The following is a 27100-nucleotide window of genomic DNA, read 5'->3' as shown; positions in this document are numbered from 1 at the left end:
TAGATTATTTTTAGATGGGGGAGTTACGCAGCTGTGTTTTCTGGATGCACTTATGTGCTCTGACGCGAAATATCTATAGCAGACCGCCCAATATAAACAATAACTCTTGTTTCGATCGTGTGCATACTTCTATTAATATTCGAGTGACACAAGAAAAACGCTATTTCCGATGACGCAGATTGCGTAGAAGTGACGCAGACGCGCCCTGAACGTCACTCCCTTTTTCTAATGCCGCCTATTTCTTTCTTGGTGACTATGGTGTTACGTCATTAACAAAGAGAATTGTCGCCGAGCGAGAAGCCACAGGTGTTTCATTTGAAGAGCTTGTTCTGCTTTAAAGCGCCTTAGAATAGTTCTCTGTCAAAGAAATCGCACAATTTGTGGGCGATTTTGTTGTTGCGTTGTTTAAGAAGTCAATTTGTGTGTTTATTAACTCAGAAAGACCAAACTATAAAGTAAAAAGAGACATTTTCAAGTTGGTTGATATGTTGGCTTATGTTGACTTAAATGTCAAGCAAAGGTTGATGTTTTAGTGGTATTTAAAATAAAATATTCAGATTTGAATAATTTAAATGAAGTAATTAAGGCTATATTCACAATTAACTGTCTTAATTGTGTTAGATTAAGCATTTCTGTTTATTTTTGCCTTCATGGAAATTTTGCTGTGAAAGTAAATTGCTGGTAACCAAGAAGCAGTAGACAACAAAATGTTTTTCACAAATTTTTGGCAAAAAACATATTTATTGACCATATTTACACTTTATTGTTCATTGTAAAATCCTTATTTAACATTCTATACTTATACCACAGAAATAAAAAGCAATTTGTAAATAAGTTAGCCTGGTTGCCAGTTATATTTATTCCAGTTTAGTTACCATGTAATATATATGCAAGATGGAGTCTGTTGAAGACCCAACGACAGATGGAATACCCATTTTGAACAATGCAAGCGAGCCCAGTGAAATCTACACGACTGAGCTAGAATCAATTCTAAATTCTGAATGCTTTCAGTCAAAGACTTTTTCAAGTGCTTTACATGGCAACAGTGCAAAGAGTGATGACTCTGCGTATAAACTTGAATTAAAGCAGGACTCTGAGCTTACACAGTTGCAAGGCAGCGGGAATCTTATTTCCCCAAGTCAATTTCACTGTGAAAATCTACTTGACATAACAGGAAACATGTTGCTGCCACCAGGTGGTGGCTTTCAAGAACTGTTGGGCTATCCTATGTCTTGCAATGACAATGTTGCTTCCGCAATAGAAAGTGTTGATACTAAAGATTACTCCAGCGATACCTCGCTTAAAAATAAGTCATTTGAGCCTTTCGGAATGTCCAACTGTCACACAAATACAACAGATGATAACAAATCTGAAACTGAACCAACTAAATGTTGTCATGGCAACCTTACAAATATGGAAACTGCAGTTTACCAAAGTCCAAAAACAGAACAAAACTGTGATACGGACGTGACAAGCGGAAACGAAAACAATTGTGTTTTGTCACAAAATTCAACCACAAAACTTTTGCTTAGTTTGCCTTGTGTGGATGGAAAGGGTGACTCATTTGTCTGTGATAATAACCAAAAAGTTGATTATAACTCGGAGGAATGTGCAGAAAAACTGGATGAATATCCAGTGAAATCTGAAGATGATTTTACCAATACGTCGCCAATTTCTTCCGAAGAATTGTCCCTTGACTCTGGTGTTGCATCCTTGGATGATCAAGAACAAGCGCAAACCAACAAAGGTAAAATGTAACAGATGAATTTTGTGGAATAAAATTTTATTTTTTTTTGATAAAAATAATGATCAATTTATTCACTTTATGAATGGTGACATTTTTTTTTCACTATAAAGCTGTTTCCTCCAATGGCGCTTCAGAGAATGGAGACGAGACAAAAAAGGAAAGAAAAAGAATAAGAAGTAGTATGTACAATGACTTTATTATAAAATCAAAATTTTTCAGTCAACAAATCCGAATGTTTTTTAGGTCTGAGCAAACCTGAAGAAAACTGTGCTAAAAGGAAAAAGAGCTGTGTTGGAAAACTTGTCTCATTTGCTGGAGTCACTGTGTTTTATTTCTTGCGAAGACAAAGTTTTGTTACTGTGCCCAGCCAGGGCGGTTCCACGTTGGGTATGTTTTGTATCTTGTTGTTAGCATATGTTATCATTTTCACAAGGGTAACAGTTTTCAAAACCTTTAGGCATTTTGGAACAAGTGAATGCAATATTGCTACATTAAGTTATTGTTTCTCAATAATTGTTTTTTTGTTTTGTGAGAAAAAAAGATGTGATTTTTGACTTTACTCTTATTGTTGTAAAGGGGTACACTGCAACGGCCCCATTAACATCATGTCTATATATACGTACATGCAAAACCCATTTGTCCTAAATTTAATATATACCACATACTGCATGCAGGAATGACTCTCAATCACAACCATGTAAAGAAAATGTCGCTGAAGCAACATAAAAAATCGGTCGTCCAACGGAGGCGATCAATGGAACGGGAACAAAACCGACAGCAAAGAATTAGCATGAAACTAAAACAGGTTAAAAAATATTTTCAATAACAAAATCTTACAAAATATTGATCATTAACTGTACCAAAATCTGGTCCTGAGTTTGGCAAATTGGAGACTTATTGCTTTATAATGCATACAAAATAATTTGCTGACATTATTACATCCAAGTGTATTTTAAGATTTTGTATTTACAATTTAAATGAATTTGTTTGTATTGTTCAATTTTTTGGTGGGCTCACTGTACTGAAACCATTTCAATTTAATCACCCGCCATTTGTCAAAAAAGGATTCTTATATTAGATTAACATGACAAAATCAAATTTAAAATGACAAAATAGAAATTATAACTTGACAGGAGATATCGTGTTTATTTTATATGTGTGTAAACTGAACCAAGCTCCCAATATTGCTTGGAAAAGTGAAACATTCATACTGTCAAGTAACCTCGGATAAAAAAATTATTTTGTTTCCAAACAGTTAAAGCAGACTTATCCGAGCTTGGAAACGAGTCAGTTGATGCCAATGGTCGTCGAATCTGAACCTGAGGATGAGAGTTCAGATTCCTCCTCCACAAGTGAAGATGAAGAAGAGGAAGATGCCACAGATGACAACTACTTTCTTCAACCAATTCCAACTAAGAAGCGTCGGCTGCTTCTCCGGTAAATGCTTGTTTTTAAAATTGTAATTGTAAAATTTTTATTGGTATGTATAAATTGTGGATTAATTTTGAAATTCTTTTATTTAATTTTATTTAATTTGTTAATGCAAACCAAAAGTGTATATTCTAAATTTGCTATAAAAATATGATTATAGTTATAATGGTAATGTTCTGTCAGTGCTTTTGGTGAGCTAATTTCTAGACATACAATAATTTTAGTTGAGGGTAATTTGCCAAATTTCTATCATGTAATGGTGTTATATATAGAGAGTTGCAACAGACTGGCGTGCAGTGTATAAATAAGCTTAAATTCTGCGTGACTGGAGTCATGTTGCATTGCAATATATTGTACACATAATGACCTTTAGAAAGTCGGTCGTCGGCTGTTTAAAAACATTAATCACTGTGAGGTATTTTATGAGTCACTTAAACCAACGCCCAAAGGTCAGATCACTGGCTATTGAAACTAAGCTGTGTCTTGAAATAAACTTGCTCGGTTACTGGATGAAAACCATGTATACATTTACATAAATTTGTTTTCTCACAGAATGTCAGGTGTTCAAAAAATTGATTCTGAAGAGAAATTGCTGAACAAACAAACACGAGAGTCAAGGGAAGTTTGTGGTTGTGATTGCAAGGGTGTCTGTGTCCCACAAACCTGTCTCTGTGCACTTTCAGGAATTCCTTGCCAGGTAATAAAGAGTCATGCAATAATAGAAACAAACTGCTTGTGAAAAAACAAACTGAGTATTGCCTTAGGTGCAGATATTGGTCACTTTTGTTTTATGTCGTGAAAATGCTGTACACATTAGAGCATTATCTGCAAGATATTCTCAAATGAAATAAATTGCATAAATGAAAAAGCAATTATAGGGTGAATATGGGATACATTTTGTATTTTGTTGTACACTTGCAAGGTTTCCACACTTGTAACCACAAAACTAAGCTTACCAGCACACAAGAGGTGAAATCATAAAAATGTCAGCTTACTGATGTTTGCATGTTGCATTCCCTTCTTAGAAACACACAACCCAATGCTGACCTTTCATGGTTACAGCACAGTAACTGGATAGAAGAATGATTCAAAGTGAATCATTTACGCTGCAATGCTACATTTCATTTGCGTGCAAAACGTATATGTTTTGCGTTTCCTGTCATTATGGAAAGGCCCATAGTTAATGTTTAACCCCTGTGAGTTTGGTTTGAGGCCATAGAACAAAGTAACATTCCTTTGTTTAGCTCGATGCCTTGGTGACTTTTGAATATTCATTGAAGGTCATTTAAAAGAATTTCGATTATTTTCAGAACTTCGGTAAATTTCTAACTATGTTGTAAATGTCTTGGTCAAATTATACCTCTTAAGAGTGTAGATGGAACATCAAAGAAAAAATTACCTCTGCAGTAATGTAAATAATTTGAAATATATTCTTGCCAAAGTTATACCAGATGTCAAGTATTGGTCTATTGCTGCCCTTCAAACAGACTTGATTTTCCTTTGTGTTTTTGTAATAAACCTGTACCATTCTAGTGAACAAGTATATAAGTGTGACAATATACCATACATCCAATTTGTTACGGTATATTTTGAATAGTGCTACTGGCATAATGCTTGCCTTCTAATATTGATATATAAATGCACTTAAGTAATGTATGAAGTGGTATATAGTCATTAAACAGAACTTTTGGCAAGTTTTTAGTGTATTTAACCTGTCTCTTGCTATTCAGGTTGACCGAGAGTCATTCCCATGCGGATGTTCATCTTCTGGTTGTGGGAACATGAGTGGTCGGGTAGAATTTGATGCTGAACGAGTGAGGAATCATTACTCGCGAACAATGAGACGCTTGCGTTTGGAGGAAACCGGAATGGCTTCTACTGAGGGTAATGTCTGCTGGCCATACAACTTTAGCTGTCACAACTAAATCCTGTCATTTAAATCATGGCAGTGGTAAAATAGATATATGTTTATTTGTTTATCAACTAATTGCAATGTTTGATTGAAGATTTTGAAACTGGTTTTGCTGTTTTGTTAATTCCTTTAAAAAGAGTTACAGTTTCTCTGCCAGTTAACACGCAATGTAAACAAAACAACCTATGTTTTACTGTGGATGTAGAAATACAATATTTGCCAATGATTAAAATACTTAAGGACACTTAGTAATATTGTGTTAGGTATTGCAGCAAAATATTTTGTAGTCATTTTTACATTTATCTACTCCATAAAATATAAACCAACGATTGTTTCAGCTGAACCTTCCATTGCCTTTTTGACTTAAATGCTGAGGATAGGTCTTGTGTATTGATCTAGTTTCAAAACATAAAACAAATAATAAACTGTTTTGCTGGTTGGATGAATGTATGGTAGTTTTTGTTGTACAGTATTTTGCATATATTTTTGTAATTAATCCACCACCACGGAAAGTTTGTGGTAAAATGTTCCCTATTACTTCCTTGTATTGATTTAAACTGAACCCTATGTAGCTGAGTAGTAAGGACGCAAAGCAAAAAACTTTTAATAACATTTTTACTGATCTTAAAATGTTGTACGAATGGAATGTTGTGTCAAATATTTGCTGGTGCAATTTTTGTTTTGTTTATTTTAAACTTTGGTGCGTAAATTCATATTAAAGATCTCGGTGAAATTTGTATGTAAAATACAAGCCAGACACTGAATTTCTAACTTTTGATAGTTGTGTTGGCATCAAATTATATGCTCATTAAAGCAGTGTTAGAATTACAACCAAGTAACTTCCTTGTGCAGATGACCAACCACATATGGTGATAGTGGAACCCAAACATTCACCATATGTTTCCTCATTTTTCGAGGAAACAAGTGATGGTGATTATCTACAAACTGTTGATCAAGAGGGTTCAAACACTTCAGAAGAAAGTGCGTCTTGTTTTGTAAAATTGTTCATTTTAATGTTTAGTTTGTTCGGCTATTGGCTGTCTTTGCACTTGTAATGCCTTTCATCTGCTTATTTTATAATCGGCAATAACAAGATGGCAATGCATTTGTGGGCATCCAATGAGCAGTGTAACACAGAATACATGTATAATCGATACATTGTTATGTCTTTATCATGAAGATAAAGATTGTTTCAAAATAACCTTTATTATTTTTATATACCAATATTTACATAAAATGTGGTGCAATAAACCAAATTGTTTTGCTTGAAACTAATTCCTGATATTTATACCACATGTCATATATTTTATTGATATAAGTTTAAGAAAATAAATCAACATTAACATATTTTCCCCCCAACTCCACGTAAAAATGACTTAACATTTGGATTAAAGTTTATGCAACAATCTGGCAAGTTTTTCTTTGTTTATAACAAGAAAAGTTTTCTTGTCAAAAAACTCTGTCTTTGTTGTAACATTTCTATGTCTCCTGCAAGAAAAATTCCCTTTTTCACACTTTTATCACAAATTTCGAAATAATGAATATTCCTTTTTTTTAAAGGCCAAAACCCTTCGTGCTCGTTGTCAACTCCAAGAACCAACTTCAACCATTCAAATAATGGACACCTTGTTTTCACTCAAAATCCTGCCAAGAACTGGTACACAGAATCCACCTGCCACAATTTCTACCAAAATCCATCCACATGGGGGAGCTACAATGCCCAAAAAACTTCCCAGACCAACTCTTACTATGAGAAAAGCAGCACTTCGTATCACGAACAACAAGCAGTTTTGAGCAGTGCACAGTTTAGCGAACCTCATCCTGTCAATACTTCCCAACCCATGGCACTCAGCAACACTGCTCAACCCAATGAGTGTGGTTACTCCTTGACTGAAAATGATGGCAGTGCAAATCACTATGGGACATCACTTACAAAGTCTTCCACTCCAGCGCCACAGTCTGTGGACAATATAAATGCAAATACTGATTTACCCACATCTTCCTTCCGTCTCGACCCGATCGCTTCATTTTTTCCGCAAGTTGACATTGGAGGCAAAGCAACGACCTTGTACGATGGCAACTTTACATCAACTAACTCCGTGGCCAGCAATCTGACCAGCTGCCAGAAATTTTGTGATATTGGCTACCAGAGTGACATGGATGGTCTATCAGGACACTTCCAAAATAGTGACAGTGACAACTTGTCCATAGCAACTTCAGTCAGTGATCACGGACAAGATACAGTGGATGTAATTGCCTGACGTCTGCCAGTCTTCAGCTATGCCATCTTCCTGTGTTCTGTGTGGTACTTATTGGCACGTTTTAAGTTTTTCTGCACCATGTGAGATTGACATATGCTGTGTGCTGCACAAGCAGATGCAGTAGAATGTGGTTTAAGAAAAAGGGCCTTTACCTCCAGAGAAGCACAGCTCTGTTGCTGTGTTTTCAAATAGCAGTGCAGTGTGTGTATGTGTGTGTCTCATCTGCCACAAACACGCCAGTATGTATTATATTAATTGTAGGAAATTGCTACACTAATTATTCACATCTAGTAAAATTTGTTTATTTTGCTTATCCATAATTTGTATCTATTTTTCCTGTGCTTTTGGTTCTTTTTTGCAAAGGCTTTCCTAGTAAATGGTAGAGTGGTGCCTTCAGCAAATTTTTTCACCCAAATTATTTTTTGTCCACTGCTTAGCAAGTCATTATTGTTCTTTAATAAGTTTTGCCATTCACCTGTACAGTATTAATTAGCCTATCCCAGTACTAAAGGGATGCCTATAGTTGCCGACCTTGTGTTAGCAGTGTTTTCTGTGCTAATTATGACACTAGCACTGTTATGGCAGGTGATCCTTTGAGCAACAATGCACAAGGTATATTGTACATATTAGTGCCTTTTGAATTATTCCCGGAGTTTTATCGTTACATGTGTTAGCATTAGATTATCTTTCTCATGTTGCATGTCATTTTTTCACTTTTTAAATGACTTATTTTGCCTGCTTATGCCTCACCAGCACACTACAGAAGATAAAACTAACATAACTCCTTTCAGTATTTATTCCTTTGCTGTTTGTTGCCGAATTTGTGTGCAATTACAAATTGGTACACTAAAAATTTTTTACTGATGTATGTATATATTGTCATGTGACTGTACCATGCCCTACTTTTAATAACTGTGTTTGGATTTGTCTGTCTTTCATATCTACCCAAGAAACAGCTAAAACACAATTTCACTATGTTGGGTACATTTGAACCCATACTTCCCTCTTTTTTTTATTTATGTGCTATGGATTTTTTTTCTTTGTTTGGTGATGCAGTAAGTTATGTTTTGCCTTGCTGAATATTATCAATTATGTTAGAAAATTTCGTGTGAAGTGAATGTTTCACTGGACACAATTTGTGCTGACAAAAAGTCTCAACATTTTCGTACTTTTGTTACATTTCATTTGTAGGCAAATGGACAATTATTCATATTTAATTGGATGCGTTTTCTACATTTTCATTGTTTTGAACTCTTCAGTCCCTGAAAGGAGGAAATTTACCGACTGTCCAACCCTGCAGAAGCATACGTCATACGACTATTATTTCTACAAGCAATTTGATTTTTGTGTGATTCAACTACATCCAGAAGTACTTTTCAGTTAGATATTGGGTTCTGTACAATGGTGTTTGCCGTTATATACGTTGATTGTGACGTCCTGTCTTTCACCGTGACATAGGCAGAATCGTATTTGTGTATTTTTCTATTGCTTCCAAGGCCATTTTTGTCGGGTTCGAGCCTCGGAAAAGTCACAAAACTTCTTCTTTGTGTGTTGTCGTGTCGGCCGTCTGTGTTTTCCAAATACATTTAAAAATCAATGAATTTGTCCACATATCGTATCGTATTCCTGCAACTTAAAAAAAGTAACCAACAGTCATTGCAGAAATATATATTACGGCCATTGACATCGTCCGTTCCTATCTTAATAAATAACATTAAAACACAACATAGTTAAACAGTAAGTCATGCGTGAATGTAATCAAGAAGAAAACGCAAGGTCTCGCGGCGAAACTGACCGTGTCATTTAACCATTAGTTATGTAAATTGACCACCTGCTTTCTTGGCACAGAAAAGCATGTCGAGGTCTAGATTTTTCCCTGATGTGCCCGGGATTTTGGTGTTCTGATCTGTGTCCGGAAATAATGGCAAACAGTGCTAAAATTGTGTAAGCTGCAGACAGATGGCCACTGTTTCGACCTAAAAGATCTCGTCAATGCACCTGGTGTGACTTTCAGATAACTTTGCTGACCAAACGGCCAAGCAAAGACTTCCACTTTGTGGTGACTATACAATCACATCCGTTCGGCACCAAACTATAGGTGCTATAGGTGCAACCTTACGGAGAAAACAAGGTGGAAACACTATGGCCAAGTAAAGCTCTAAGTGCTAAAATTGTCCGGGATTGTAAACATCGCACGGATGAAAGTGATTGAAATGACGTAACAAAATGTCACATATTATCTGTTGTGATGGACAGCAAACCTCAGATAGAACTTGCATTACGAGAGAAACAGTGTTGATGTTTGATATGAACCATGAGAAACGTTAGTTATAGCACATGTACACCATCTTTGCTAGATAAGGCTCTAAAGCTGCAGACAATTGTGCAGAGACAGGAACTTTTCCATTTTGTGGTTATGAACTCATAACTTGTACATTACTAGATTTTGTTGTATTTTCATGGTTCAACAAACACATTACACAAAGGAAATTCAGCCATAGAAGGTTGCAACAAGTCATTCAGAAAACACACAGTTCCAGCGCAACCCTCAAATAAACTGCATGGGCGATCAGGTGTACTTGCTTCACTGATGAATGGTTCCGTAAACATGAAATGTGCAAACCTGGAAAAAGCAAGCTGTTAATGTTGTGTGAAGTGTAACTCCATGTTAGACTACCAATAATGCAGGTATGTGCTTTAATAAAATCCAATGTTTGTATTATTGCTTCAACTTCAACCACTAAAATTCACAAAATATTGCCTTAGCTCTGGGTGAAATTTACCCTGGCAGCATTAACATGCTAAGTATGACTACCAGTACATCATTTGACATTTTTACACACTTACTTTTCTGCCCTGTATAGATATTTTGCTTCTCCTGTTAACCGAAACATAAGAAGAAATGCATAACCGCTACCAGCTACACCATGACAAATTCCGGGGCCTTTCTTAAGCAAACCTTTTTCCCAAATGGTCTCAGCCAATTCACAACAAACGTTTAGATATTTCTTGTCACCGAACAAAATGTAGGCACGTGCAAAAGTGTTAATTACACCTACAGAAGAAGGCACGATTTTTAGCTAAATTAACCAAATGAAAAACATCTCTCCAAACCTGATGCACCATGGCACCAGTGTACCAGGTATTTTCCTTGTCCATCCATTACACGGTCTAGGTTAGTTGTGATGTTGGCATTTTTAATACACGAGCTTAACATAAAGTCAACACTTTTTTTCAGTGTGCTCTTATCCTCTGTATGGTTTTCAAAGTATTTTGGAAAGCTCAGCAAGACTTGCAGTATACCAGCCAAACCATGTGCTGAACCTGCATACATCAAATATACAGTTGCATGCAAAAATTACGGTAAGTTTTGCTGTTACAACATGCAATGTTTATGCAACAAGCCAATAATTATTTTTTGCAGTTGTTGCAATATATATTGCCATAAAAAGCAAATGTGTATTTCCATACTTAACCTAGATATGGTTTTCCATGGTATTGGTAAATCAATGGCAATCGATCATTTACTCCAATTTCCTGAGCATATTGTTTTCCAGATTCCAAAACTTTTTTAATGACAAGGTTAACTTCTTCCTCAGGTAAAACTTCTGTACCAAGATCTCGTCTTAATAGCAACAAACCCAACAAATACCCAGCCCTATTAAATACATGTAAGCTTTTATCAAAGGAGTAATCATTACGTATATTTTTTTTCACCTGCCAACAAACAGCTCATCGGATCCACGACCAGTAAAATCTAATGGCATACAAGCGGATGCCAATTCTTTGTACAGTTGTAAGTACTTCAAAGATTTCTGCAAAATTTATGTACCAAAAATGAACTTTTTTGTGTGTGATTGGATAAGGTTACAGATGAAATAAACAACACACCGCAGTATCGTTGCTTTTGTGAAATATTAAGGCTGCAACTGCATACACACCACCATTGCCCGATAAAAACCCAACTGATTTGCGTTGTCTGCAAAAGTAGGTATTTTTTTGAAACCAGTTACAACTAATTTTATACCTTGCATACTGGATATTGTGCTCATCCAAAGCAACTTTAATATAAGATTTTGCATCCTTCAAAAACTGTGTAGAAAATTCAGAAAACTTTACACATTTATGGAGATAGTATAATGTGTATGCTATGCCAGCTGTTCCTGTGTATAACCCTGCAAAGCAATTAATATTGATGGCAAAGTTAATTGTGTTCAAAAACGTTTTCACCAACACCAATTCAGAAAATACAAAGCAGTGTTTGTATAATTCTAATTGAGAAGGTTGCTATCAGTTCCACACAAAAACGTAAGCTGCTTTTTATTGAGTAGATTAAAAATACAATAAAATTGTGAAGTTTTTCAGTTTTATTGCCCGATTTTGAACATTATTTTTGTGCAATATTTTAACAACAAAATACCTTTTGCGCTATCTTTGTCATTTTTCTTCACCTGCCGTTGTATGGTTTCCACGTAGGACAGTATTTTGGATTTGTAAAAGTCCTCTGAAATATCGGCAGTACCAGAGGGAGAAAATGTATTGGCAAAGTATCGGTCAAATGACATTATTGTTAAACGAATAAGATGTGGTCAAGTTGTTTGATAATATGGGAATTTCCCTTCCAAAAACCATTTTGCAAGAAGCACCGAAGCGTGAAATATTGGCCATGATGTCTATGTCTTGGAACTACACAGTTTGTTGTTCGAACGAATGCAGAATTGCGATAAATTAAGGTCTATACCACTTTTAAAAAAATGTATTGCAACATTGTAAAGTTGTCATTTACCAGACATGTCCGGCGTTTTGTTGCGTCTGGGCGAAATGTCAAAAAGTGCCCAAATATGTGGGATTTCGAACGTGACACCTATGGCCGATGGATTAACGTAACATTTCGTCAGCGAAATATGATTAAAAACAAATACACCGCTCCAGTGTCATGGCACATCTAATGTTATAATGGCGGTGGAGTATTTTAAGTAGGAGAATTTGGCCATCTGATCCTTTTAAGAATTTGAGTTTTGTCGAAGACAACGCGGTTTTAACGTGCAAAAAACTGTGTACACCATAATAGCTATGCTGTTTTATTTTTCATAAAAAAATAATTTTTTGTCGTCAAATTTGACAAAACACGTCACCAAGGTCAAAAGTTCATTAACAAACAACATTGGTAAATGTAACTAAGCTACTTACAGCATTGATTTTCTTCAAACCGTGAAGCACACAAACACATGTACAAAACAATTGAAAAGCACGAGTTAATTAACCGAAGAATTAATGAACCACAAAAAAAGAAAAATATTGTAATTAATAGTAATATAGGCCTAATTAGATTATTCAAAGCCGAGGTTTTCAATTTCTTCCAAGAACTTTGGACCTATACGTGTGCAGTATAGTCCGTTTCCTTCGAATTCACTCTTGCACTGGCATGAATACGAACCAACAGTGTTCGCGCAAACTGCGTTGACGTCACAGTCATTGTTTCCGTCACACTCGTTCACGTCTAAAAAAAAATTTACAGCTGACGAAGCGAGGGAAAATCGCGAAAGCTTGTGTACTGTTTTCATTACAAAAGTCAATCTTTTACAAAAGAGTGCCAATCAGAGAAAGAGTCTAAAAAAACGTAACCTAGTTTTGCCAATTGTGCACTAATTCAACCCACTTAAAGTGCCAATGACCCTTGGCCTCGTGTTTTCAGTTATGGCTTGCGAAATGTCACAAATAAATTTGGTAAACAGAATAATTTTTATGTGAATCAGTTTTTAAAGGAAAGCCAAAGCTAATATGCTACTCATGTCGAAACAGACGTTTCTAACACCACTTCCGCATGAGTGACATATTAGCTTTTACTTTTATTTTTAGTTAACTCTAAGTTTTATTTCACATTTTTATGTGAATTATTATTGGTTTGTTAAGAGTGATTTGTTGTTTATGGCCAGGGTCACCGGTTTTTTTTACACCACAGACTTGTTTACCGAATACATTAAATTCTCTGGCCGCCCTTTGAAAGGTGTGGCTGATAATTGCGTATTCTGATACTTTTGCCAAACAATATAAGGCGGTGACCAGGTTAAATGTGCAATATTTTTTGATGCTGCGGACCGATGTTTATAAGCAACAATTTTTTTCTTCTGTACAGACCGGTGACAAATAGCGCAGCACGGACAGCTCGTTGACCCACTGTGGTAAATTAGCACAATCAGTGGTTGGATTCAAGTATTTTGTCAGCCGGTTCTCTCACAAAAGTCGAATTTTTCAGCTGGTTCTGTTACAAAAATCTGTTGACAGTAACCAGTAATGCTAACCGGTTCGCTGATTTCCTAAAATTTCGTGATACGGTTCTATAAACCGGTGCGAACCGACTGAATCTCACCACTGAGCACAATGACATATGAAACTAAATTATCTTGTGGTAAAGTAGGCGGCACTTCTTAAGAATGACACACTAAGCTATAGAAAATATTCACTTGTACTTTTTTAAGCTGGCCCTAATTGCGGAGGCCTGGACAGTATTCTAACCGTTGCAATCATGTTGATTTTCATCCAACTCAAATCCTGTTTGACATGAGCACGTATACGATCCAACCACGTTCGTGCACACATCACCACACAAATTTGCGAGGCACTCATCGGTATCTACATTTTACAAAAGATTTGCATGAGCACGAAACAAAAGTTATGTGAATTAACAAATCATACCATTCATGCATCCACGCTGGGTATTACAGTAGCCTGGATGGCATTTACATATGCCTAGTTCTACACAAGTTCCACGAGACCCGCATGCATGGATTCCATCGCAAATGGCTGTGGGTGTAAAAGGAACAAATTTTTGAATTAGGTTTATTTCAAAAAACTGAACCAAGGTTTTACAATTTAAAAAAGGTGCGTACCAAAGTGTTTTATATCCTATCTAGCCAGGTACCACACCTTCAAGCAAATCCAAATATTTAAAACCCAATGAGTACTCAAAAGAAAATCTCGAAAATTTGATTAGAAAGGTTGAAGCTAGAATTCTGGACATTTAACATTCAGGGGCCAAGAATTCATACAAATGTTAGAGGCCAATATAGTCATAGGATTGCGTACGTATGGTACAATCGTCATTGGCCAAGGAATCTCTGCTCCATCCATTGCAGCAAGCATAATAGTTTCTTTTTCCACTCAAATCACTTTCCTCTTGGCTGAAGGTTTTAACTTCTCCACAGTTGTGCGATCTAAAATATTTGTGTGGCATAATTTCCAAAGCATCAAAACTTTATTTTTTACCCTCTGTCTGGAGGTTCAATAACAGCAGCCGCTTGATTATCGACATACATATGAAATGCTTCGCAGATCGCACTGAGCAGCCTGAACAAAATGAAAGAAAAAATGAAAATATATTTATCTTTATAGACCAACCCACCCCACACAACTTGAACTCACAAACAAAACCAGCAGAACTACGACAACAGTGAAATCCAGCTTCATATTTGGAAAGCAACCCTTACCACCACAAGCAATGGTAAAGAATGTCAAAGGCCAAGCAGGTGGCAATCTTTTATATGCGTTTTGTTTGGATTGTTGTTTGGCGATTAAATCAGAAGGGTGTGACGGTACACGTGATGGCGAAGGTAGCAAAGCAACACGTCTTTTATCCGTAATCTCAAATAATTGCAGAGTTGAAAATCTTCCTTCAACAACCTTCTGCGTGGACTAACTTCTGGATATAAACGCAAATCCACTAATCGTTAAACCAGTCAAGAAATTGTCCAGAAATCTGTTTTTTTGACGACAATCCAGTAAAGAATTCAGCACTCTGTCATGTTGGTAAAGAATTTACACAGCAATTTAAACAAAACCAACACACAACACACGAACTGATACCACGCTCCTTCTGCAGTCCCTGAGTGCGGGTAAAAACATATAGAACTTCGCAATGCTACTTGTCTACACCATACAAAAGCTGTTGCTCGTCATTTATCTTTTACACCTTGATGTATGTCTGTACATTAAACTTGTTTTCATGTTTCGGTGGTGTATATGTGCATACTAAACCTGTGCACACATGAATAGGTGTTGGATACGCAAGTATCCTGAAGTTTTTCTCTCAAGTAGGAGTTGAGGTTCTGTTGACCCTTGGTTTCAACCTCCAAGACCATCATACTGTATTTTAACATAGATATAATTTAGTCCTTTTGTGACTTGGTTTCTTGATGATATACACGTGTAGTTGTGTTACAGTTCTTTTTGTCGTTGAAGGTATATTTTCAGTTGTGGACGCTGACGAAACAAATAGAGATTAGTTGTAAAAATATGAAGATTATTACTAAGTTCAAAGACAAGCAAAATGTCTTGAACTATTGAATAAGTTGCAGGAAAAAAACAACAAAGCAACTATGTATACAGTAACGCCGCCGAACATAATTGCTTCTCTTTTGAACTGGGCGAACATTGGATGGCCAGACAGAAGATCCTTGATATGTTGCCCGTGGATATTTCTGTGCGGAAACGGTGTTGGTGGAACTGCTTTTCCTAAAAACTTACAAATCGGTTCCCAGCCATCATTCACAGAATACACAAGGAGTTGATTTTTTGGTGCGTTCTGTATGAAAAATGTAGCTGAAACATCAATCAGCGGCTTACAGCCTAATTGAAGCAATATAGGATAAATTATATGTGTTCAAAAGAGGCATTTCCATGCAAGAATGGACGTAGCGGTTGTTTTACTGGCACTCGTTTTACCTGAAGTACATGAGCGCAGTGTTGCCTGTAGTTAAGCTTTTGTAGTGTCTCGCTCATCGGGGGAGCGTTTCGGAGATATGTTGATTTTGCCTTGTACTTGAAGGTGGCTGTAACTGGGTGTTAAGTGATATTGTGATATAATCAAGACAGATTGTTTCCACAAATGATTATTATGTATCTGACGCCTGCTGTGCTAAATTAAACCCCACAAAAAGTATTTGTTTTAATTAAAAACCGGTATCGTTCTTAGCATGCTACAACTTTTCCGAAACCTCAAACTGATAAAAAGTCGAACAGAAGACAATTAATATACACTCAAAACGTGTAGGTAAATGGTTACCATGCAGGCTACTTGGTGATATTTGTATATAATCTTACATATCTTCTCCTCGTACGCTCCAAGTCGTCTAAAACTGGGCGAAAACATCCGTATTAAGCGAATATTCCACATATTCCAGGTTATGTGGTAGTTGTTCAGACTTTTCCACCAGCTATCTAAATCTCTGGTGTTCAGGATTACCTGCAAACCAATTAATGTCTGCAGCCTGTTTTTGAATACTTTTGGTCTTTAGCTAATTTTATCATATGAAAACGAGAACCCCCCAAAAAACATATCTTTCGAAATTGCTGTACTTGTTTTTCACAGTTTAATTCTATCGTATTGAAATGAGTCTTGTTTTCTATGGTCAATGTTTTCTCTTAGAATTACAACTGAAAACCTCATATTATATATAGGCCCTATGTTAATGTTTTGACTTGAAATACTGCACTGTTGTGCCATTTAAAATACACAAAGAATAGTTAAAGCGTTGAAAGGCAAGATGCAATAACTGCCACCCACCTTCGCATTGGGAAAAGCTTTTAGCAATTCGTCCCAGAAGTATGAAGCTGGTATATCTATAGCGACATCCACACCCTTGTACATTCTTCTGAAATCGTCGGTCGTACCTCCAACAGTGCAAACTCTTTCCCAATCATCGCGTAAGTACTGGTAATGTTCAGTGAAGCCGTACACTGTGTTATATCCAAGTATCTTCAGTGCCTCTGCCAATGATTTCGTGCCAGTCTTAGGCAAACCAGCAACAATGATCTTCATGTTGTTTTACAAAATATCTGTAATAAGAGATAGACTTTGATCTGCATCAAAGATTCCCAAAGTGGATTCCATAAAAAATATTGAAGGTTCCATGATTGGCTAGTTTCAGCTTTAACTGCTGAATATGCCTGTTGCTTCGTTGGACAATAATAACTTATAGCCTATGGCGTTTCTCATACAAGTTTTGCAAATCTTTTGCAGTGTAATTACCTTCAAAGCCGCTAAACATCGCTTTATGATGATTGACAACAAGTTAAAATGAGTGCTTCCGCTCCAAATTCTTGAAAATAACTTTTCGCGTATATTTGTGCATATTCCTTTTTTCCTAGAAAATACAACAAACATTATTAGCCTCCTTCCATTTTGTAAACCGGGAGTTTGGTCACTTATACGCTTCCTCTAAAAATATAATAAAAATGTCTGCTAAATATTTCTCGGCGCAACTAACTGGATGTGGCAAAACGTTTTCAATGTTAAATTCTATGATATTTCTGCTGAAGAAACATAGACGGTACTAATATATGATTTCTATGTCCTCCCTATTGTATTGCTCTGGGGATGTGGTGTTTCCTGTTGTACATCTATTGTTTTACTGCATTAGCACTGCTTTGTTGCAGTATACAACCTCCTCTGCACTAAAGCTTTAGATGCGAAATTCCCGAAGCGTAATATCAACGAAAAAGCGTTTAAACGAAGCGTTTAAGGAGTTTAATGTTGAATTTTTTTGCCGGGAGGGATAAGCACTTAGGTACAAATGTGATGTGCTATATGTATAGCGGTTATTAGCCCTTGATAAATAGATATCTGTTGCTGTAGAGCAAGTAAGCCGAAATATTGTTGTACTGCATAACGATTGTACTGAGAATGCACTGATATATATACATATATAAAAAAACAATATAGTTAGTATCACTTCTAGCTGTCGAAGATTCCAGTCATGAGCAACGGTTGTGTGTGGTACTTGCTCTTAGCGGCATTCGCTGTAAGCTATGTTTCCAAAGGTAAGCATTATCATTATGGCAAATGCACACATTTTGCCTTCATGTTGCGCAATAATAAAACAAATTTATCGCAAAATGTTTCAAAAATTTTTTTGTTGTAGGCGAATTGGTGCACGTGGAAAACTTCGATACCGATTTATCGCAGTGGATCGTGGAGGTGGTTTCGAATCCGCACAACAACGAAAAGCAGTACTACACAAATCGATCCGCAAACATTAACGTAACCGATGGAGAGCTGGTGATAACGCCTTACAAAGAAACGTAACTACATTCAGTGTTTTGTAAAGTATGTTAATCTCTTCTGCATTACAACGTTTTAATTTCGTATTTTTTTATATATTCAGTGATAAGGCATATGTAACCATCAAACAGAACCATTGTACAAACTTTAAAATGAATTTAAAAACGGACCAAATCATCATGATCAAGTGCATTTTTTTTAAATGCAAATCTAGACACATATTTGGATGCACTATATTACCACTGTTCCACGTATTGTGTTTGTGTTAGATTTGGATTAAAGCAGTATACCTCTGGCAGAATGTACAGTAGATTTAGTTGGTTGTATGGAAGAGCTGAAGTGAGGGCAAAACTGCCGCGTGGTTTTGGTTTGTGGCCTGCAATATGGATGCTACCCACGTACGTATGAATTCTTTGTTTTACATTCAAGCCCCAACCGCAACCCCCCATGTGTTAATGAGCAAAAACAAAACGACGTTGTTTATGAAAGTACAATATAAAATAACCTTGTGTGAAACGCATCTGCAAACGTGAAGTTTCCACCTGCGTCACGCATAACAAGTAGCGTTAGAAAAGGTCGATTTCGAAATGAAAATATTGAATGTTGTTGTTTATGAAAGGTTCAGAAAATATTAATTTCTTAACTTCGTTTATATCTTTATAGGATTATGTAATTTCTGCTATTTTTTCTTGTAATAATGTGAAGGTTTCCAATCTTTTTGTCACTGCCAAAGTTACAATCCCAGAACCAAGTTGTTTTGGTAACTTTTTAAAACATCAAAAAAATATCTTTCAAATTTTTTTAGCCCGCTATACCTGCATCGTTGTCTTTCAGAGATGAAGTATTTGGCGGTTGGCCACAAAGTGGGGAGATAGACATTGTGGAAGCACGAGGCCAGGACCTCCAGGAAATTCAGTCTGCCATACATTTCGGGGGCCCGTGTTGTTCCAGCACAGACAGTTTATCTTCTGGACGCACTTCCACGCAGTGTGGCATCGACGAATACCACGTGTACGCCCTGGACTGGACACCGACTGAAATGGTGGTGTTATCGCGTCGACTACAGTTTTCTATCAGGGAGATAATATTTATATCAAGTACATTTTCTAGGTTTTCAGATTTGACGAATTTCCTTTCTATAGAATCGACTTGGACAGAATTTTGAAAGACGTTTACAGCGATAAAGGTTTGTAAGGCGCGTTGAAGTTACTTTGTATAGTCATGAACGACTGCATCATCACTCTAAAACTGAATCCCTGACACAATCATATCTTGGCCAACATTTGCACTTACGGACAACAAAACCTGGATTATTTTATCTTAATATTGTTGGAAAAAAAAACATTCATCCAAATAATTTTTCACCATCTTTTTATCAAGGTGACCCTTTCCACGAGGAATTTCACATGGTTCTGAACGTTGCAGTTGGAGGGAATTTCCTATCCGGTCCCGACCCGAGCACGGTGTGGCAATATCCCGATGCACAGATGAAAGTGGACTACGTGAAAATTCACGCACTTGAGGTTAAAATAAAGAAACTGACAAATTTCACTTAAGACTCATGTGGTTTCGTATTGAATTCCAGCCAGTCAATATGTTGTTGGCGACAAAATACCCCAAACAGTGCAGAGAATTGGTGCAGTTGAATGTACTGACTTGTGCTGTTTTACCATTCCGCGGCCTTTGCTGTCTTTGCCACCATTTTTTGTTATTAAATACTCCAGGTTAAAACAGAAGTCCGCAATGATCGTTTCAATGTTGTTTGGGCGCCACAAGCTTACTTAAAGGCTTTACGAAGTTTATTTTTGTGTCAAACTGGTTGAAATTGCAATTTGTGATAAAAATCGTTGTACCAATTCGCATGGTCCGCAATTTTGGGGTGCGCCACAATGATAAAACTGTCCTGTTTTTTGAGTAAATGATTGCGTAACTGGTTAATGAAACTTGTGATCCACTGGGTTAAACTATTTCCTTTCAATTTAAAAAAATGATTTTCTAAAACTAATGAAAGTTTTTTTTTTATTATAGGACATTTCTTCGACCGCTTGTAAAGCTAAAGAAGGTCTCTCGAACGAGGATCTTTGCCGAGGTGTGTCTGTTGCTTGCAGCTTTCCGTGCGACGTAGAAGAACTGTACAATTACTGCGACCCAATTACCTGCTGTTCTGACCCAAGTTCCTGTGGCGCCGACCTTTACGGTATTTTAAAGTAGGGAACATAAAAAATATCCACCACCATAGGCAACATGAAAGGCCCAGTTCAGAAAAATACATTCATCTTCAAACTAATTTTCCATATATATTTAGATTTTTAACCTACAGTGCTTCCAACTTACCAGCCATATCTTTCTATTTGAAAATGATTTGCACGTAGCCAAACATCTATGCTGCCACATACCAACATTGTAGTACCAATAGTAGTGAAGATATCGTTGTATCGCAACAGACAATGTAAGCTTTCTGCTTGGAACGTACCATCGTTTGATTGGGGGCACCTGCGATTTTGCTGGTAGTGGTGAATTTTACGTCACATTGGACGACGGCGTTCCCGACAAGTTACAATGTTTGATTTACGATTCCGCCACCAAAGATGGACTCTGCGGAAGCATAAACTGGGCCTGCTTTAGTCAATCATTTTCTGACGTAAGAACCTTTACTATGTGTGCGAAAGAGCCATAATATAATCATTGAGAGCTGCAGACATGTGTCCACACTGTTTCGACCTGTAAGGTCTCATCAGTGGGCTAGTTTTTACCTTTGAACGCTTGGTTGAATTTTAATTTTTTTTCCACACTGGCATTAGAATCCAGGATATCCGGGGCACGAATCCTGATCAGGTTTTCTTCTTTGTATATGGGTCGGGTGCTTGACCGATTGTTTTAATGTGCAACAACAATACTATTGTGTATAGGTGGCTACGTCTTGTTCCGCTGCCGATGACGTCCATTCTTGTTGTGGAGCGAACCCAGAAACCTGTGACGACACGAGACTGAGAGAAGCTTCCCAGCTTATATTCCAACAATATTATGACAACAATCCTAAACAGACATCTTGCGACTTCGGCGGAAAAGCTTATTTGTCTAACCCGGTGGCCCCTGTTGAGTGTAGCAGTGGTGGAATGTGACATATATAGGCTAATTGAAAACGTGGTTTTTGATCATTTGTAATATAATTGTAATCATAGTGTACAAAATATTTCAATTGTTTCAAAAATTTTTGATAACTTTGATGGCACTTAAAACATGCTGTCCTTATTTCATTATCAAATGTAGCGCGAACATCTTTATCAACACTCAAACGTACTTTTATTTCTAATCATCAAGCGTGGGCCCAGAATGGTAGCGATTTAAATACACACACTGTTAACCAGAGGCAATATTTTATATGAAATATCAGAGCAAAAACATGTGCCCATAAGTTGGGAAGCTAGCAATTCGTTCGTTCAGAATGCATTGATAGCTTTGTAGTAATCCCTCGTATATCAGAATATATTACTTACATCCCCGCATAAACAGAATATATGAGCAATGACGATAATATCAATCCATTTGCAATGTTAAAACCTGTCCACCGATCATTAGCTTCCAGCTCGTTAGCCCAAGCTTACGTAAAGTTTATTATCAATTTTATGCAATTTCCGAAATGTCAGGCTTATAGCAAATCACTTTCCACCGTTGTTATAAACACGCACGCGTGGACTTTACCCTACCCCACCCAAGCCAAATCAAATCGCTTGTATTTTGCGCAAAAAAAACAAGTACGCGGATGCATAAGAAATAAAAATGGCATGGACCGATAAAACCATAAAGGTAATCTAACCAGGCGCGCATATCTTAATGAGCTACAATAGGAAATTTGTAAAATTCACATAGGTCAATGAGAGTTTAGATTAACACAGGGTCAAAGACAGGATCACGACATTGGATTGATTTTTCTGAAAACATCCCATGGGTTGTGAAAGCTACCCAAGGACAAAAAATTGTTTTACGTATATTTGCACAAATGCTTCCCTACAGTAAAAACATTTTTGTGGCGTTAATACATGCGCCGATGATCTATCGGCTGACTGGTTTATTAACACGCAGTATTGATGACTGTATTCTTCATGCACATTGCAACACAATGTTTGATGGATGTGGTAAGTGTTTTCCACTCAAAAAAACTGTTGATGGTTTAAATTGCATTCTAGCGTTTACTGAATAAAGGATTGGAACCATAGACTGCATGCAGACAAAGGGGTGGCGATCACTGCTTTTTTCGTAAGGATACAGACTCAAAGGGCACTTGCTTTAAAAACAGGATCAGTTTGGTTTGCCTGTAAAGCGAAATATATGTTGGTTTTAAACAAACTATATCATCCTGTTTGCAAAGCAAGTGCTTTTTGTGCACTGTTTTAGGTGTACAGGTTGTTTCTGTTTATTGCAACCCCGCTCGTCCGAAATTGTGTTCGAAATATTGTAGTTTTTGCAACAATTGCACATCCGCCAAAAGTTTCAGCCACGAGTTTTAGGTTTTAAGTGAATGTGGAAAGAAACCCGTTGTAATTTTACAATCATTTTCGGCTAAAAAAATTACATTTGCATTGTTGGTTTGCTTGTGGATCACTAAAAGTACTCAATATATTTTAAATGTTCAAGAGTTGAGAGCTAAAGATGATTAAGTTCCTGTTGTTGTTTGCCGTCGTCACCCAGCTTGCCTGGGTTGAGGCCTTTTACAAGGGTAGCAGCTGGAACATTTTTAAAGGCAAGCGGCTGAATGTTAAATAACTCTTATTCTAAAGGGTATTTAAATATCGCAGATTGCAAGTACAAATACGTTGATTAAAATACTTGTCAAGACATTCCCGCTAGAAGTAACTGCAATAAGTTATTAATTGCGGTTTGTAATTTCGGACAATGAAGTTGTTGTTAGGGTATATCGTAGTCCAGCACTATTTGTATATTCGTCGGTAAAACTTTAACACCGCTGCCTATTTCGGCAACACAAATTTTGTCTTATTTTACTCACGTTTTTGCTTTGTTTCAGAACCTGTGTGCGACAAGTGGTGTTTCAATCCGACTGCCTGCATAGTTCCTGCCCACACAAACTGCACAAGATGTTTGGCGAACGCTTGTGGTAAAACATAATACGTACATAATCCATAGGCACCTGTGGTACAACATAATACGTACATCAATCCATATTTGAAATTCGGCACAAATCGGGAACTTTTCTCAAAAATGCTTCGGTTTTTAACTGTTAAACGAGACATTAACGATGTATTTTATAGCGAAATATATTTGTCTTTGGTAAAAGCCGACAGATTTTAACCTAACGGCAACATAACTTTTCAAAAATGATTTCTTTTTGGGTAAAAACTTTCCCAACATCATACTCATAGATTCGTTTTGCAGGTACGGATTTTGCTAATCCCTTTTCCACCAACTTCGGCCTCAGCTGTATCGATACTGCAGTGTTTGGGTAAACATACGTTCCAATAATATGATATGCTTGTGATTCTCTGTTGGACCTTGATTTTCTATCGAAACATATTGTATTTATTGTGTTGGTTGGTACCTCTAAACACGCATCATGTGGTTCGAGGTAACATTCAAAGACAACGAGAGTTAGATATCAGTTGATGCCAGGCGTGATATTATGCATGTTTTTCTTTTATTTTATTTGACCATACCGGGATTCCCAGCCAGGTATCCCGATCAGGTTTTTCTTCGGTATAAAAGTCGGACGTTTGATCGATGATGCATTGATTTTAGATGGTCACGTCCGTGTGCTTCTGTCTGCCCCCAATGGACCGGCGCCCGTTCCCATGCTTGCAAGGATTGCTTGAAACCATGCATAAGTAAATACATTTTCTTTTGTTGGCTTTGAAAAAAAAATACACTACAGACACATAAGATTACATACAGGAGGTAACTCTGTAGTAAACTCGTCCCGAAAGTTGCAGTAGGTGCTCAACTTTCTATCGGTAAATACGCGTTAGTATTATTAGTAAGTAATTATGCAAAAATTCTTCACGATGTTTTGTAGAAAGTGCCGAAAAGAGCTCATTAACTTACTGCCCAAGTGACCCATGGGGTTACAGAGACAACTGTGTGTCGTGCATGAGCAACACGTCCTGTCCAACAAGTCAAGAAATATTTGCCCTCCCAAAGTTCTGTCGTGACTACATCAAGATCTCGTGTGGGGAATTACCCAACCCATATCTCGGTGAGCTACAAAGCGGGAGTGGGATTTTCTACATTTTGTTTTTTGCGCGAATGCTGCGTGGTTGCAATTTTTCTAGCAGCGGAAAATGATGCGCCATACTAGACGACGAAACATTTCAAACATACAAAATTCTAAATCTGCACTGACGAGACCTATCAGGTCGAAACAGTGGTTCGGTCAGTGGCTTACTAATAATTTTAGTTGTACTAGTCATTAGACACATCAGGACGTTGATATTTCACGCGAAGCATTCGGTAAAATGAAAAAAAAAAAATCTTATTCCTACAATACGGCTCTTCTGGCAATAATTTTATTATGTCAAGTTTATTACCAGAAGAGCTGTAGTGCAGCAATAAAACATGCCCGACAGTATCAGTAGTATAGTTTACACAAAATCTTGTTTGAACTAAGCTTATCAACACATGATTGAAAACTTGATCATGATAGTGGATGATTTAGAGACCTGTAAATATCCGGCGAATAAAAAAAAATTTGAAAAGGTTCTAATACAACCGACGAACAACAAATTGTTTTCTGTTCATGTTGAATACTTCCCAGCGGGTACAACATGTGTCTTTTCCTGCATCGGTTTGTACGTGCCTCGCTGATATAACGACTGATTAGTTTCATGACATGAAGTACTGATATTTATGACTGTATCCTGTATAGCAATGTATAGCAAATGTGAATGCATGATGAGTGCTTCTAATCCCAAATTAACGGGAAGCAATTGTTGATGTTATTTTAACTGCGCACATTAGTTTGGTTTGTTTTGGAAATTATCTCATTACGCAAAATGACTACCTGTCTTTCTGGTCTGGGGATCCCAACTTTCTAATGCAAACAAACGCAAGCCTAAAGGCAATTGTAAACATTCGAAACAACAACACTTACAATATATTATATTCCTGAAACTCGAAAAGGAATAAAAGGCGATCAGCACGACTATAAGATCTTTATTTTTTACAGAAATATTAATTTCACTTATCCTCAGTTTCTGTCTTATTTAAATAGAATTTTATATTGCACAGGCTGATTCCTGTAGTCACTTTTGACATTTTCTCTACAAGACTAACAATTAAGCAGCTTGTCAAAAACTTCAATCAAACCTGTTAAAATTGATTTCCTTGACTGTTTTCACAGACAGGGAACTTAACTCGTGGAACGTTACCTGTGTAAAAACTGCCTGGGAAGATAAATGCTCGAAATGTCCGGGGTTTTCCGCCGCCCGGTGGGGGAATTGCGGAACATGCATGGATAATTGTAAAGGTAATCATAAGCAGTCACTGTCATTACGATTTCTTTGTATTTTCTTCCAGTTTGAAAATTACTTTGTATTTTCATCCAGTTTACATTTTACTTAAATCTGCGCAAAAATTTGATCACTTATAAATTCATGCGAGCTTGTGGTGTACCTAAGGTCAAGACTTAATGGAAAGTTGTTGTATTTACAGCAAGTATCAAGTGTTCAAAAGGATGTAACAAGGGAGGCAACATGCGGTATCCGGCCGGTGAAATCAAATGCGCGCATTGCAAGGCTTTGTGTGCAGGTAAAAGATTGATTTTCACCAAGCCTGGAACATACATATTGTACAAACTGAAACTAAAAGCAAAAATGCCGAAACACATTGAAATCAAAGTGTAACTAGACAAAATGGATTTAATCACGCTATACAAATATAGTTCATGTTTTACTTGCTATTAAAAAGCATCTGGTTTTAAAGTTCTGTGCACCGTTTTAGCCAACACCAAACCCGCCGCTGATTGCGTTGCCGTCAACTGCCCGGACTGCGCAACGTGCAACAATTGTATCAGTTCATGCAAAAACCGTGAGTACCCAAAGCAGGCACTGCTTTAATAAAGTATCTTATACTATGTTCACATACATCACTTATAACCTGTGTTTCTTTACCAAGAGTGATTTCATTCGAAAAATAAGGTCAACAGTTCAATGAATACCTTCACAGCAAAAGTGCACGTGTGAAGTTGTTGTCAATTAAACTCGATAAACTGTTAAACTATTATATCACCAATCTTAAAACTCAGAAAATCATCATACGTTGTTTATACGTCTGAATTGTTTTGCTGTTTTCTCTATCATCCTCCTTATGTTACAAACCTTTGTTTTTACAGAAAAATTCATCGACAACCATTGTGAGTGTGTGGAGAGACGATACAATTACTTGTGGCATTAAACATTTGATGGTATATCGGCACATAACCACACGGACATCCCCATGTACTCTTTATTTATTATAATAAATATATCACTGCAGCAGACGAGGCTGATAAGGTTTAGCATTGCAAGTATACAAAATTGATAAAATTAACTCCATACTGCACCCCAGTCGGAAACTATCCCTGCAATACCACCGTGCCATGTCTGCCTTCACTTGTATTAACCCCGAAATACCAACACAGTGCGGGTATGGGGTGTTTCACTAGATTTATCAACGGAATTTCGTGGCTATTTCGTGCGTTAATG

General features: G+C 36.9%; 4 protein-coding genes across 4 annotated transcripts; 3 read left to right on the top strand and 1 right to left on the bottom strand.

The window, feature by feature from the left end:
- The first annotated feature begins 814 nt into the window (after positions 1-814).
- Positions 815-8948, top strand: LOC145913632 (uncharacterized). The gene is made up of 9 exons (XM_083001355.1): positions 815-1747; positions 1858-1926; positions 1991-2134; positions 2422-2552; positions 3003-3184; positions 3731-3875; positions 4909-5062; positions 5943-6071; positions 6651-8948. Exons 1-9 carry the CDS (start codon positions 895-897, stop codon positions 7349-7351), a joined length of 2508 nt encoding a protein of 835 aa, XP_082857481.1. The 5' UTR covers positions 815-894; the 3' UTR covers positions 7352-8948.
- An 860-nt stretch (positions 8949-9808) lies between these two features.
- Positions 9809-11930, bottom strand: LOC145913895 (lanC-like protein 3). Its single transcript, XM_083001663.1, has 8 exons — positions 11772-11930; positions 11388-11526; positions 11243-11330; positions 11069-11166; positions 10828-11009; positions 10466-10675; positions 10199-10406; positions 9809-9974 (listed from the first exon to the last, which is right to left on the bottom strand). Exons 1-8 carry the CDS (start codon positions 11914-11916, stop codon positions 9809-9811), a joined length of 1236 nt encoding a protein of 411 aa, XP_082857789.1. The 5' UTR covers positions 11917-11930.
- A 6175-nt stretch (positions 11931-18105) lies between these two features.
- On the top strand, positions 18106-21532 carry LOC145914636 (glucan endo-1,3-beta-glucosidase-like). Its single transcript, XM_083002456.1, has 9 exons — positions 18106-18169; positions 18271-18430; positions 18680-18808; positions 19245-19452; positions 19521-19596; positions 19791-19933; positions 20439-20607; positions 20855-21051; positions 21320-21532. The coding sequence occupies exons 1-9, from the start codon at positions 18106-18108 to the stop codon at positions 21530-21532; spliced, it is 1359 nt and encodes a 452-aa protein (XP_082858582.1).
- Positions 21533-23042: 1510 nt separating this feature from the next.
- LOC145914192 (uncharacterized) lies at positions 23043-26885 on the top strand. The gene is made up of 9 exons (XM_083001982.1): positions 23043-23151; positions 23434-23523; positions 23802-23868; positions 24162-24247; positions 24436-24615; positions 25759-25884; positions 26070-26165; positions 26358-26444; positions 26749-26885. Exons 1-9 carry the CDS (start codon positions 23061-23063, stop codon positions 26808-26810), a joined length of 885 nt encoding a protein of 294 aa, XP_082858108.1. The 5' UTR covers positions 23043-23060; the 3' UTR covers positions 26811-26885.
- Positions 26886-27100: the final 215 nt, after the last annotated feature.

The sequence above is a fragment of the Ascidia mentula genome, chromosome 9 (assembly GCF_947561715.1).
Source record: "Ascidia mentula chromosome 9, kaAscMent1.1, whole genome shotgun sequence".
In the NCBI taxonomy this organism is placed as follows: Eukaryota; Metazoa; Chordata; class Ascidiacea; order Phlebobranchia; family Ascidiidae; genus Ascidia; species Ascidia mentula.
This window is presented reverse-complemented; position numbering and strand designations above follow the sequence as displayed.